We start from the raw sequence: 14155 nt of genomic DNA, 5'->3' as shown, positions 1-14155 counted from the left end.
GTCTCCCTTTTCTGTATATGTATATATATATATATATATATATATATATATATATATATATATATATATATATATATATATATATATATATATACAGGTAAAAGCCAGTAAATTAGAATATTTTGAAAAACTTGATTTATTTCAGTAATTGCATTCAAAAGGTGTAACTTGTACATTATATTTATTCATTGCACACAGACTGATGCATTCAAATGTTTATTTCATTTAATTTTGATGATTTGAAGTGGCAACAAATGAAAATCCAAAATTCCGTGTGTCACAAATTTAGAATATTACTTAAGGCTAATACAAAAAAGGGATTTTTAGAAATGTTGGCCAACTGAAAAGTATGAAAATGAAAAATATGAGCATGTACAATACTCAATACTTGGTTGGAGCTCCTTTTGCCTCAATTACTGCGTTAATGCGGCGTGGCATGGAGTCGATGAGTTTCTGGCACTGCTCAGGTGTTATGAGAGCCCAGGTTGCTCTGATAGTGGCCTTCAACTCTTCTGCGTTTTTGGGTCTGGCATTCTGCATCTTCCTTTTCACAATACCCCACAGATTTTCTATGGGGCTAAGGTCAGGGGAGTTGGCGGGCCAATTTAGAACAGAAATATCATGGTCCGTAAACCAGGCACGGGTAGATTTTGCGCTGTGTGCAGGCGCCAAGTCCTGTTGGAACTTGAAATCTCCATCTCCATAGAGCAGGTCAGCAGCAGGAAGCATGAAGTGCTCTAAAACTTGCTGGTAGACGGCTGCGTTGACCCTGGATCTCAGGAAACAGAGTGGACCGACACCAGCAGATGACATGGCACCCCAAACCATCACTGATGGTGGAAACTTTACACTAGACTTCAGGCAACGTGGATCCTGTGCCTCTCCTGTCTTCCTCCAGACTCTGGGACCTCGATTTCCAAAGGAAATGCAAAATTTGCTTTCGTCAGAAAACATGACTTTGGACCACTCAGCAGCAGTCCAGCTGGTGTCGGTCCACTCTGTTTCCTGAGATCCAGGGTCAACGCAGCCGTCTACCAGCAAGTTTTAGAGCACTTCATGCTTCCTGCTGCTGACCTGCTCTATGGAGATGGAGATTTCAAGTTCCAACAGGACTTGGTGCCTGCACACAGCGCAAAATCTACCCGTGCCTGGTTTACGGACCATGGTATTTCTGTTCTAAATTGGCCCGCCAACTCCCCTGACCTTAGCCCCATAGAAAATCTGTGGGGTATTGTGAAAAGGAAGATGCAGAATGCCAGACCCAAAAACGCAGAAGAGTTGAAGGCCACTATCAGAGCAACCTGGGCTCTCATAACACCTGAGCAGTGCCAGAAACTCATCGACTCCATGCCACGCCGCATTAACGCAGTAATTGAGGCAAAAGGAGCTCCAACCAAGTATTGAGTATTGTACATGCTCATATTTTTCATTTTCATACTTTTCAGTTGGCCAACATTTCTAAAAATCCCTTTTTTGTATTAGCCTTACACAATATTCTAATTTTGTGACACACGGAATTTTGGATTTTCATTTGTTGCCACTTCAAATCATCAAAATTAAATGAAATAAACATTTGAATGCATCAGTCTGTGTGCAATGAATAAATATAATGTACAAATTACACCTTTTGAATGCAATTACTGAAATAAATCAAGTTTTTCAAAATATTCTAATTTACTGGCTTTTACCTGTGTGTGTGTATATATATATATATATGTGTATATATATATATATATATGTGTATATATATATATATATATATATATATATATATATATATATATATATATATATATATATATATATATATATATATATATATACATACATATATACATACATATATACATATGTGTGTATATATATATATATATATATATATATATATATATTCATAAAACCTAGTTGACACAGGATCTGGCTTTTGGCTGATGTAAGGAGATATCCGCTGACATAACTCAGGCAAAATATACTATCATCTTTGGAAGATTGTTTTATAGAAAACTTGGCCCTGCCTTTATGGGTTGATTGAAAACTTTTGGCTCTTAGGAACAGGTGCCTACAAGTAAGAAAAGTTGTTTTTGCACAATAGGACCCCTTTTACTATTGGACCACTGTAGATCAGCAGCAGGTGTAAGGCCGGCGTAACAAATAATATATTAATATCCATCTTTTGCAAAATTTAAGCCGTTGACATCCATTTAGCAATTGCTGTTGAAAAAAAGTTAAAATTTTCTTGTTTTATATTTTTCATGTCAAGTTACTACTTCTAAAATGACAAAACCTATTTTGTCAGGTAACGTAGAACAACAATTGCCTCTGACATTTTTAAAGGTAATGATACCAATAAAAATTAAATGTGCATGATGATGTTTCTCAACACGTAGGTTTGTCTTTAAAATTAATAAACAAGTATGCAGCAGCAGAGTTCAGGCTCCACATAGCAGTACCACCAACAACCTATCTCTCCTGGTAGTAGGTAGCTACAATACATTTCTCGTTATTTTTAATTTTACATTTCTCAAATTCCAAATGAATAGGCTGGTGGGCCACCATTTGTTCAGTGTACAGTGTAGCTATTTACTGTATACTCTTCTCAATTCAAGCACTTATTGAGACTTGTTTCAGAGTTTGTTGTGTTTTCTCTTTCCCCAGCCTCCCTGACAATAGAATATTGTTTAGCTTTTAGGAGTCAGACTATTGATCTGACCCCATCTCAAATTTTAGTCACAGGTTGAGACTTTTGTCTTATTGTCTGAGCTACTGTGCACAATACCCCGCCATAACTCCCTACCTATGAGAAGGAAAATCAATGCTTATTTCTCATTTTAGTCTACTGTTCATCAGCTTCCTGGTGATTGTTATCATTTTAGAGATGCCAATCATGCGTACTGTAGCTTGTCTGTGCGGCAGAGATAAAGGTAGAGGAAGGATAGAATCCGTGAAAGTCGTAAATGTGTGCTTATGTGTGTATTTTTGTGTGAGTTTGAGTTGTGTCAGAGTTCAGGTCAAGCAATGCAGCTGGATAAAGATTGACAGTTGTGTGTTCAACCATGTTTGTTCTTGTATTTCTACCCTTCTTGAGACACCAACAAGGAAAAGTACCTTCCATATGAGGACCGGTGAACAAGTAAGGACCAAAATCATGGTCCCAATACGGAAAGCCATTGCATCTAATAGAGAATGTCTAATTTGCACACCTAGTGGTGAAATCTATCAAAATTAGGGTGGTGCCAAAAAGGAGGGATTTTTCAAATTGACTGTGTGTCGGTTTTAAAAGTACTCCCCCTCCGGTCAACATATGAAATAAGAAGTGTGTGTTTAAATTTGAAGTGCTCCCCTTCTGGCCAACATATGTAATAACAAGTGTGTGTAAGAAATTGAAATGCGACCCCTTTGGCCAAAATGTATTAAAAAAACAAAAAAACAAATACGTATATATAGACCTACTGTAATAACTTGAAGTAAATAATGAAGATTAAAAACCAATTACAAACAAAAAAATCAAAAACAATGAAAATAACTAAAAGTTGTCTTTTTCTTACAATGTGACGACTTTTTTCTTATAAAATTGGGAACAATTTATCATATTCTCTCTGTTTCTGTAATATTGCAATATTTTCTCATAAAATTATTACTTTTTTTATTGAAAATTTAAATGGTGACATTTGTCATGTAGAATTCTGACTTTTATCACAATATTGCAAATTTTTGTGTTTTTGTAAAATAGTTAAATTTTTTGAGTAAAATTATGACTTCTGTCATATTTTTGAGTAAAAATACAACTTTTATTATAATACTGCCAAAATTGTACGTTTTTATTGTGAAATTGTGACCTTTTTCTTGTGACATTCCAACTAATTTTTCACAACAAAACACATCTTTATATATCTAGAAAGGTAGGCATTATTCAGAGGTCTCAAGAAGGTAACAAATACGAGTGTGTGTGTGTGTGTGTGTGTGTGTGTGTGTGTGTGTGTGTGTGTGTGTGTGTGTGTGTGTGTGTGTGTGTGTGTGTGTGTGTGTGTGTGTGTGTGTGTGTGTGTGTGTGTGTGTGTGTGTGCGTGCGTGCGTGCGTGTGTACGTGTGTGTGTGTGTGTGTGTGAGAAAGAGACTTAGACTTGGACTTCCTTTTTATTGTCATTCAAATTTGAACTTTACAGTACAAATGGTTAGTGTCCGTCCTGAGATCGGTAGGTTGTGAGTTCAAACCCCGGCCGAGTCATACCAAAGACTATACAAATGGGACCCATTACCTCCCTGTTTGGCACTACACATCAAGGGTTGGAATTGGGGGTTAAATCACCAGAAATGACGGGCGCGGCACCGCTGCTGCCTTCTGCTCCCCTCACCTCCCAGGGGGTGAACAAGGGGATGGGTCGAATGCAGAGGACAAATTTCACCACACCTAGTGTGTGTGTGACAATCATTGGTACTTTAACTTTAAATAAGAACAACATTTCGTTACATAAGCTCATGGTAGTGCAGGATAAAAAAGCAATAAGGTGCATATATAAATAAATAAATAGGTTACTGTACAGATAAATATATTGCACTTTTTCACATGCGTCCACGTTCATGGATGTATGTTATACTGTCTTTTTTATTCCAGCGAGTTAATCCATTTTGGGGGGAGTTGAGGGGATAATTTAATTATGATGCGTTCAAGAGCCTTACGGCCTGAGGGAAGTAGCTGTTACAGAACCTGGAGGTTCTGCTTCGGAGGCTGCGGAACCTCTTTCTGGAGTCCAGCAGTGAAAACAGTCCTTGGTGGGGGTGGGAGGAGTCTTTGCAGATTTTCTGAGCCCTGGTCAGGCAGCGGCTTTTTGCGATCTCCTGGATAGGAGGAAGAGGAGTCCTGATGATCTTTTCCGCCGTCCTCACCACTCTCTGGAGAGACTTCCAGTCTGAGGCATTGCAGTCTCCAGTCCAGACAGAGATGCTGTTGGTCAGTAGGCTCTCTATAGTGCCTCTGTAGTACATGGTGAAAATGGGGGGAGGGAGCTGTGCTCTTTTCATCCGACGCAAAAAGTGCATGCACTCCTGAGCTCTTTTTACAAGAGCTCCGGTGTGTAGGGACCAGGTTATATTGTCAGTTATCTGCACCCCCAGGAACTTGGTGCTGCTTACTATCTCCCCCGCTGTGCCGTCGATGAAGAGTGGAGCGTGGCTGGACTGGTGCTTCCTGATGTCAACAATGATCTCCTTGGTCTTGTCGACATTCAGGACCAGGTTGTTGGTTCTGCACCATTCAACCAGATGTTTCACCTCTTCCCTGTAGTCCATGTCGTTGTTGTCATGGATGAGGCCCACTACTGTCGTGTCGTCCGCATACTTCACAATGGGGTTGGTAGTGGACTTAGCGCAGCAGTCATGAGTCATCAAGGTGAACAGCAGCGGACTCAGGACTCAGCCCTGGGGGGAGCCGGTGCTCAGGGAGATGGCACTGAAAGTGTTGTTGCCCCCTCTCACAGACTGGGGTCTGTCTGTGAGGAAATTAAGCAGCCAGTTGCATAGGGGGGTACTGAATCCAAGGGGGGCCAGTTCTCTCACCAAGTGCTGTGGGATGATGGTGTTGAATGCTGAGCTGAAGTCCAGAAACAACATCCGCACGTGTGTGTCCTTTCCTTCCAGATGTTCTAAGCTCAGGTGGAGTGCAGAGGAGATGGCGTCCTCTGTGGAGCGGTTAGAGCGATAAGCAAACTGGTATGGGTCGAATGTGGGGGGAAGTCTGGAGACAATATATTCCTTTACCAGCCTCTCGAAGCACTTCATTATGATGGGGGTGAGTGCAATGGGGCGGTAATTATTGAGGGAGGAGATTGTGGGTTTTTTAGGCACTGGAATGATTGTGGCCGTCTTAAAGCATGATGGTACCACAGCCTGGGTCAGCGAGATGTTGAAGATGTCTGTGAGAACCCCAGCCAGCTGGTCTGCACATCCGTTAAGCACCTTGCCCGGAATGTCATCAGGTCCCGGTGCTTTCCGGGGGTTCACTCTCCTCAGGGTTTTCCGGACATCCGCTATATCCAGGTTGAGCGGCTGCTCATCAGGGCGAGGGATGGATTTTCTCGCCAGAGTGGTGTTAAGTGCCTCAAACCTTGCAAAGTAGATGTTAAGGTCATCTAGGAAGCTGATACTGTTGTCACAGAGACAGGGGGCAGCTTTATAGTCCGTGATGACCTGTATGCCCTGCCACATTCGTCTAGTGTTTGTGGGGTTCTCGAAGAAGTCCTGCACTTTCTGACTGTGAGCACGCTTTGCAACCTTAATGGCACTGTTCAGGTTAGCTCTGGCTGTTTTTAATGCCACTATGTTGCCAGACTTAAAAGCCTTGTTCCGAGCTTTCAGCATTGCACGTATCTCACTGTTCATCCAGGGTTTCTCGTTGGCCCGTTTGGGGATGTTCTTGATCACACTGACATCCTCGATGCACTTTTGAATGTATGCGGACACAGACTCTGCATACTCCATGTGTGGTGATTTTCGGTGGCAGCTGCTTTGAACATGTCCCAGTCTGTGGTTGCGAAGCAGTCTTGTAATGCTGACATTGCTCCCTCTTGCCAGGTCCTCACCTGCTTCACTGTAGCTTGCTTCCTGATCAGCAGGGACTTGTATGCAGGAATTAGCATCACAGATAGATGGTCTGAGGAGCCGAGGTGGGGGCGTGGTGCAGCTTTATACGCCTGTTTAATATTACTATACACCAAGTCCAATCTGCTTCCACACCTGGTTGCAAAATTCACATATTGATGGAAATGAGGGAACACTGTTTTCATGTTAGCTTGATTAAAATCCCCTGCCACGATGAAAACTCCCTCTGGATGTGTAGATTGTAGTTCATTGATGGAGCAGTACAAAGCATTCAAAGCTTCTTTGGTGTTAGCACTGGGGGGAATGTACACTGCTGTGAAGATCATAGCACTGAATTCCCAGGGTAAATAAAATGGCCTGCATTTTAGAGTTAATAGTTCTACATCAGGAGAGCAGTGACGTGATACTATCTTCCCGTTATTGCACCAGTTGTTGTTGATGTATATGCAAACACCACCACCTCGGGATTTACCAGTGAGAGTGCTGCTCCTGTCCGACCGAAACATAGTTAGCCCCTCGATGCTAACTGCCTCATCCGGAACGGATGGTTTCAGCCACGTTTCTGTGAGAAATATGGCGCAGCAGTCTCTCATCTCACGTCTTGCATTTAAATCCAGCTTCAGGTAGTCCAGTTTGTTCTCCATCGAGCGGACGTTTGAAAGCAGGATGGAAGGAAGCGGCGTTCTATGAGGATTAGCCTTTAGCTTTGTTGTTAGCCCCGCTCGGCATCCCCGCTTCTGCTTCCGATCACACAGCTCACGTGTCCTCCGTTGACGGTCAAAGGCCGCTGGATGTAGCCTGCGTAGAATTCCCATGCTAGCGAGGAGGTCCAACGTACACGCATCTTTCAGTCCAAAACGGCCCGATCTATCTACATCCAGAATTGTCTGGCGGTCGTATGTGACCACGGAGTGTCCACGCTGTAAGCCAGCCATGACATTTACAGAATTTTCCGGTATTTTTGCCAAAATGTTCAATTACTACCGTGAGTGTTTGCAAGCCGCTGCCCGTCAGGGCGCCGCCTTCTTGACTATACTAATCCAATCAACAAAGGAATTCAAGCAACAGTTTGAGATCTCGTGTTTTAAGTCTACTCATCTCAGAGTTACAGTCACAGAATGCACACAGTAAGTAGAGCGCAGTGACAACTGAACACACTCAGAAACACGACGGGTGGAATCGATATTCTGCAGACCAAGGTATAGAGGGAGGAATCAAAGCTTAGCATGCAGAAGAAAAAACAAACATTATTGTCTTTGCAACTGTACCCAATCGCAATGTTAAAACACAAGATTGACAGAATCAGGGTGTCAGATTAACAGTTAAGTGTTAATCTTATAAAAGTCAGTTGTTAGGACTTTAAGTTATTACGGCGCATACGGAAAGTATTCACATCGCTATGGCCAGTTTGGCCCACTCCTCTTTGCAGCACCTCTCAAGCTCCATCAGGTTGGATGGGAAGTGTTGGTTTTCATCCAGGATGTCTTGTATTCAAAAATACTTCAGGCTGTAATTGAGCAGGGGCGTGGTTGGGGGCGGGGTTAAGAGGGGAGGAGTATATTTACAGCTAGAATTCACCAAGTCAAGTATTTCATATATATATTTATATATAAGAAATACTCAAGTATTTCATATATATATGAAATACTTGACTTTCAGTGAATTCTAGCTATATATATATATATATATATATATATGTTTATTTTATTATATATTAATAAAAGAAATACTTGAATTTCAGTGTTCATTTATTTACACATATACACACACACATAACACTCATCTACTCATTGTTGAGTTAAGGGTTGAATTGTCCATCCTTGTTCTATTCTCTGTCACTATCTTTCTAACCATGCTGAACATCCTCTCTGATGATGCATTGCTGTGTGGCACGCACAAAAGTGCTTTCATCAAATGCACTAGAGTCTGGAATCTTCCATCTCTCCCTAGCATGGCCCAAAACCGGTCAAGCTTTGCTTCCTGAGGAAGATCTTCACTGCCAAGCACTTGGTAGTCCATTACTTCTTCCCGGAGGCTATCCAGGTCCAATCGCAGCTGCGGCTTGGAACTTACAAGCGTATTTCTTCATCTTACTCGTCGTCGGCGTTGCCACGGCTGTATCTTCCTCGTTCTTCTGCTTCGTCTCCTTGTTGTGTGCGCAGTTGTGCACTGCACTCTCTAAAAGCCCTAGATGTTATTGTCACATATGCATGTACATTAGATGGCAGTATTGTCCTGTTTAAGAGTGTCACAACATTGCTGTTTACGGCAGACGAACTGCTTTACGGTAGACAAAAACGTGACTGCTGTTGTTGTGTGTTGTTACCGCGCTGGGAGGACGTTAATGAAACTGCCTAACAATAAACCCACATAAGAAACCAAGAACTCGCCCTCGATCATTCTACAGTTATAACGTGATTGGGCAGGCACGCTGTTTGTATTGTGGGAAAGCGGACGTGAAAAAGGCTGTCCTCACTCAGGTCCGCATAGAGCTAGAGGGGGCGTGGCCTCCAGCTCCGCCTGAATTTAGGGAGATTTTCAGGAGAATATTTGTCCCGTGAGGTTTTCGGGAGATGCGCTGAATTTCAGGAGTCTCCCGGAAAATCCGGAAGGATTGGCAAGTATGTGGGGGGGATGAGGATGCCTCTATGGGGCCCCAGTCCTCCTGAATTGTCCCCTGCCCGTCCATCCCTCAATTTCAAATGCATGTTAGACACTTTGTGTTCGGCGTGGTTGGGACCCACCATATCCTTGATGTCCCCCAATTTTAATCGCTTTACCACGCTACAGTACACATAGATAGGGACTGGAGGTCGGCTGTATTGGCTGACCTCCTAATTTTAACTACACAGTAGACACTCTGGGGGCCTTATACACTCCCACATCACATGCATGGGCGGGTTGGGGCTCTGGGGTGCGGCCTGCCCCTCGTTGCCTCCTCGGCCGGCGCAGGCTCCATGGACTGCTGTATGGTAGCCTGCCATTCTCGTGCAGAGACCTCGCTGAGGTTGTGAGATTTTTAATTTAAAAAAATGTAATATTATTTATTTATGGAAGTGGATTGGGTGGTCAGATGTCTTCACTTCCGGTTTGTGTGGCGTTGCGTGGGTTTCACTTCCTGTTAGGCGGGGTCCGTTCCCATCTGTTCCGGTCTTGTGCTATGGGGTCTGTGTCGGTGGCAAAATGCAGGGGAAGCGCAGCCCTATTGTTTGGTGTGCGTGCTGTGTCTCGGTTGTTTGAGCGGTGGTGTGTTTGTGCGGGTTTGGATTGGGGAGTCTTTTAGTTGGGGAAGTGTTGATGTCTCTTGTTTGCATGCTGGCTGGTCTCCGTTTTCCTGTTGGCATGTGGTTGTCGGTCGCGGTTTTTTGGTCACTTTGATTTGATCGAGTGGTGCTGGTTGTCAGATGTATTGCAGCAGTTATTTCTGCTACCGTTTGTTTGTGGTGTGGGCGTCCATGGCTGCTGGGTCCGGTGCGTGGGGGTCGCCAATGTTGTGGTTTGTGGCAGTGCGTTCATGTAGTGGTTGTTGGGGCTGGTGAATTTGCTGTGTTTGTTCTCATTTGTTGTCGTCTTGGTTGGCTTGTTGGGTGTCGATTTGCGCCGTCCTTCACGCCCAGTGGGTGCGGGTTTGTCAGGGGTTGTCCCTAGGAGGAAAGTGGGTTCACGGCCGGACCTGTTTTGGGGGGGGGCTTGATCGCTGCCCCGCCAGCCTGTGTATGGATTTGTTTGTGTATATATATGTGTGTGTGTGTGTATGTATGTATGTAATTATTATTATTTATATATATATATATATATATATACATATACATACATACACAAACCCTGTTTCCATAGGAGTTGGGAAATTGTGTTAGATGTAAATATAAACGGAATACAATGATTTGCAAATCATTTTCAACCCATATTCAGTTAAAGTTAAAGTTAAAGTTAAAGTACCAATGATTGTCACACACACACTAGGTGTGGCGAGATTATTCTCTGCATTTGACCCATCACCCTTGATCACCCCCTGGGAGGTGAGGGGAGCAGTGGGCAGCAGCGGTGGCCGCGCCCGGGAATCATTTTGGTGATTTAACCCCCAATTCCAACCCTTGATGCTGAGTGCCAAGCAGGGAGGTAATGGGTCCCATTTTTATAGTCTTTGGTATGACTCGGCCGGGGTTTGAACTCACAACCTACCGATCTCAGGGCGGACACTCTAACCACTAGGCCACTGAGTAGTTGAATATGCTACAAAGACAACATATTTGTTGTTCAAATTGATAAACTTTTTTTTTTGCAAATAATCATTAACTTTAGAATTTGATGCCAGCAACACGTGACAAAGAAGTTGGGAAAGGTGGCAATAAATACTGATAAAGTTGAGAAATGCTCATCAAACACTTATTTGGAACATCCCACAGGTGAACAGGCAAATTGGGAACAGGTGGGTGCCATGATTGGGTATAAAAGTAGATTCCATGAAATGCTCAGTCATTCACAAACAAGGATGGGGCGAGGGTCACCACTTTGTCAACAAATGCGTGAGCAAATTGTTGAACAGTTTAAGAAAAACCTTTCTCAACCAGCTATTGCAAGGAATTTATGGATTTCACCATCTACGGTCCGTAATATCATCAAAGAGTTCAGAGAATCTGGAGAAATCACTGCACGTAAGCAGCTAAGCCCGTGACCTTCGATCACTCAGGCTGTACTGCATCAACAAGCGACATCAGTGTGTAAAGGATATCACCACATGGGCTCAGGAACACTTCAGAAACCCACTGTCAGTAACTACAGTTGGCCACTACATCTGTAAGTGCAATTTAAAACTCTCGTATGCAAGGCGAAAACTGTTTATCAACAACACCCAGAAATGCAGTCGGCTTCGCTGGGCCTGAGCTCATCTAAGATGGACTGATACAAAGTGGAAAAGTGTTCTGTGGTCTGACGAGTCCACATTTCAAATTGTTTTTAGAAACTGTGGACGTTGTGTCCTCCGGACCAAAGAGGAAAAGAACCATCTGGATTGTTATAGGCACAAAGTTGAAAAGCCAGCATCTGTGATGGTATGGGGGTGTGTTAGTGCCCAAGACATGGGTAACTTACACATCTGTGAAGGCGCCATTAATGCTGAAAGGTACATACAGGTTTTGGAGCAACATATGTTGCCATCCAAGCAACGTTACCATGGACACCCCTGCTTATTTCAGCAAGACAATGCCAAGCCACGTGTTACATCAACGTGGTTTCATAGTAAAAGAGTGCGGGTACTAGACTGGCCTGCCTGTAGTCCAGACCTGTCTCCAATTGAAAATGTGTGGCGCCTAAAATGTGAAGCCTAAAATACCACAACGGAGACCCCAGGACTGTTGAACAACTTAAGCTGAACATCAAGCAAGAATGGGAAAGAATTCCACCTGAGAAGCTTAAAAAATGTGTCTTCTCAGTTCCCAAACGTTTACTAAGTGTTGTTAAAAGGAAAGGCCATGTAACACAGTGGTGAACATGCCCTTTACCAACTACTTTGGCACGTGTTGCAGCCATGAAATTCTAAGTTCATTATTATTTAAAAAAAAAAAAAAAAGTTTATGAGTGTGAACATCAAATATCTTGTCTTTGTAGTGCATTCAATTGAATATTGGTTGAAAAGGATTTGCAAATCATTGTATTCCGTTTATATTTACATGTAACACAATTTCCCAACTCATATGGAAACGGGGTTTGTAATTATTGTTATTATTCATTATCAATAGTGCTATTTCTATTGGTATTTTCATCGCTACATTTGTAGTGCAATAATGTTCATTGTCATTTCTGTGTTATTAATATTTACTTCACTAACTGCTTCTTTGCTATCACTTTTTGTATCATATTTGTACACATCGTATTTGCTGTTGTTGTTGTTGTTGTCTCTCTGTCTTATCCCCCTCTAGTCCCTGCAATTTTACCCTCTGTCTTCCTTTGTTTCCCTTTCTATCTCCTCCTGTTCTGATTCGGCTGTGCCAACCAATATAAATACATTTAATAAAGTCAAATACAAATAAGGCAACAAGAGAGGTATCCCACACTTCTCTTTTGTAAAGTAAATCTGTATAGCAAATATGGGCATTTACATCAACAATATGATTTGCCTGAGTTGCTGGACAGGACAAGAAAAGAAAAAATATATATATATATTTAAAAAAATAAATACATTTGCAAAAAAAATAAATACATTGTCCTTATGGGGTATTGTCTGTAGAATTTTGAGAACAAAATCAATATAGTCGATTTTAGAATAAGGCTGTAAAATAACAAAATGGAAAAAGTGAATGTTCCGCCCGATTGTAGCTGAGATAGGCTCCAGCGCCCCCCGCGACCCCGAAGGGAATAAGCGGTAGGAAATGGATGGATGGATGGAATGTCAATACTTTCTGGATACACTGTATGCCTTGATTATGTCTACTGCTCAATGTCACATGCATGCATTTATGCATGCATTTATTCATGCCTGTACTCCCTTGTTCAGTTCAAGGCCACTTGAGTGTATTCTTTAAGTATCAACTGAATAGGCAAATGGCGGACGTGTTTTTTTTACGAGGTGCCTTTGTTGTAGTTGAACATATGGCGTGTGTGCATGCGTATATGCTGCAGCAGTAGTATAAACTAGTCACAGCTATAAAACATGCCCACACTGTGGGTGTTTCTGACACTGGAACATCCCACTGTTAACAATTTTAGCACATTGTTTCATCAACTTCCCCACTAGGTGGAGTAACTTCACTCCTAATTGTGCTTTTATCCAGTTGTGTATTAGAATGCAGAGAGAATTTCAAATATGTGTTGTTGGTTATATTCCAACAACAGTATATTATCAGTTTATGCTGACAAAGGCATACTTTTTTGAAACCGCTCATATTTTGAATACATGTCATTATATTGTACAGGGGTACTTTATGAAAAATATGTTGAGAGTAAAATGTCTGATTTCAATAACTGATGGTGCTTGAATACCTGCAAACTTATTTTAAAATTGTGTTGATATTAAAGAAATCAGAATTTTTTGTTTAATCTCTGTCTTTATGCTTAACCAATATTAGGATTGTAGTTGATAGCTACTTAGTGTTGTTTTTATGTGTCCTTGTGAATTCACAGCGTGCTGTGGGAGCCAATGGGGGATGGCAAGCGTGTGATTTCATTGGCTGATAGCCATGTACTACTCTGGGACCTGAGTGAGAGCTCCAGACAGGCCACAGTAAGACACACACATGCACACAAACACACATACTTATACTCTACAGTACTGTTGAACACACACCATATCTTTCAATAGTGAACTCATTATTTGATAACCACCATATCGTCTTGGCGTTATCAGACGCACACGTCCTCTCCCCCTGTGACAACAACAGAGTGTCCACTAATCATTCTGTCTCTCCCACTCTCTCATACACAACCCACTAAGCTGCAACCACACTGTAATCACAAGTCCTATAACATACACATTAATCAATTAGTTAATCAATTAGTAATTCCGAATTCTTCATCCACCACGTCATTTCGAAAAGGTTTATTACATTGGTGTGATAAGCTATCG

General features: G+C 42.1%; 1 protein-coding gene across 1 annotated transcript in view; it reads left to right on the top strand.

The window, feature by feature from the left end:
* Positions 1-14155, top strand: part of eipr1 (EARP complex and GARP complex interacting protein 1) — a 160402-nt gene that overhangs the window by 67447 nt on the left and 78800 nt on the right. The window contains exon 5 of the mRNA XM_061968519.1: positions 13714-13813. Coding sequence (XP_061824503.1) covers positions 13714-13813 — 100 coding nt within the window. The remainder of the gene's footprint in view (positions 1-13713; positions 13814-14155) is intronic.

Source organism: Nerophis lumbriciformis, linkage group LG08 (genome assembly GCF_033978685.3).
Source record: "Nerophis lumbriciformis linkage group LG08, RoL_Nlum_v2.1, whole genome shotgun sequence".
Taxonomy (NCBI): Eukaryota; Metazoa; Chordata; class Actinopteri; order Syngnathiformes; family Syngnathidae; genus Nerophis; species Nerophis lumbriciformis.
This window is presented reverse-complemented; position numbering and strand designations above follow the sequence as displayed.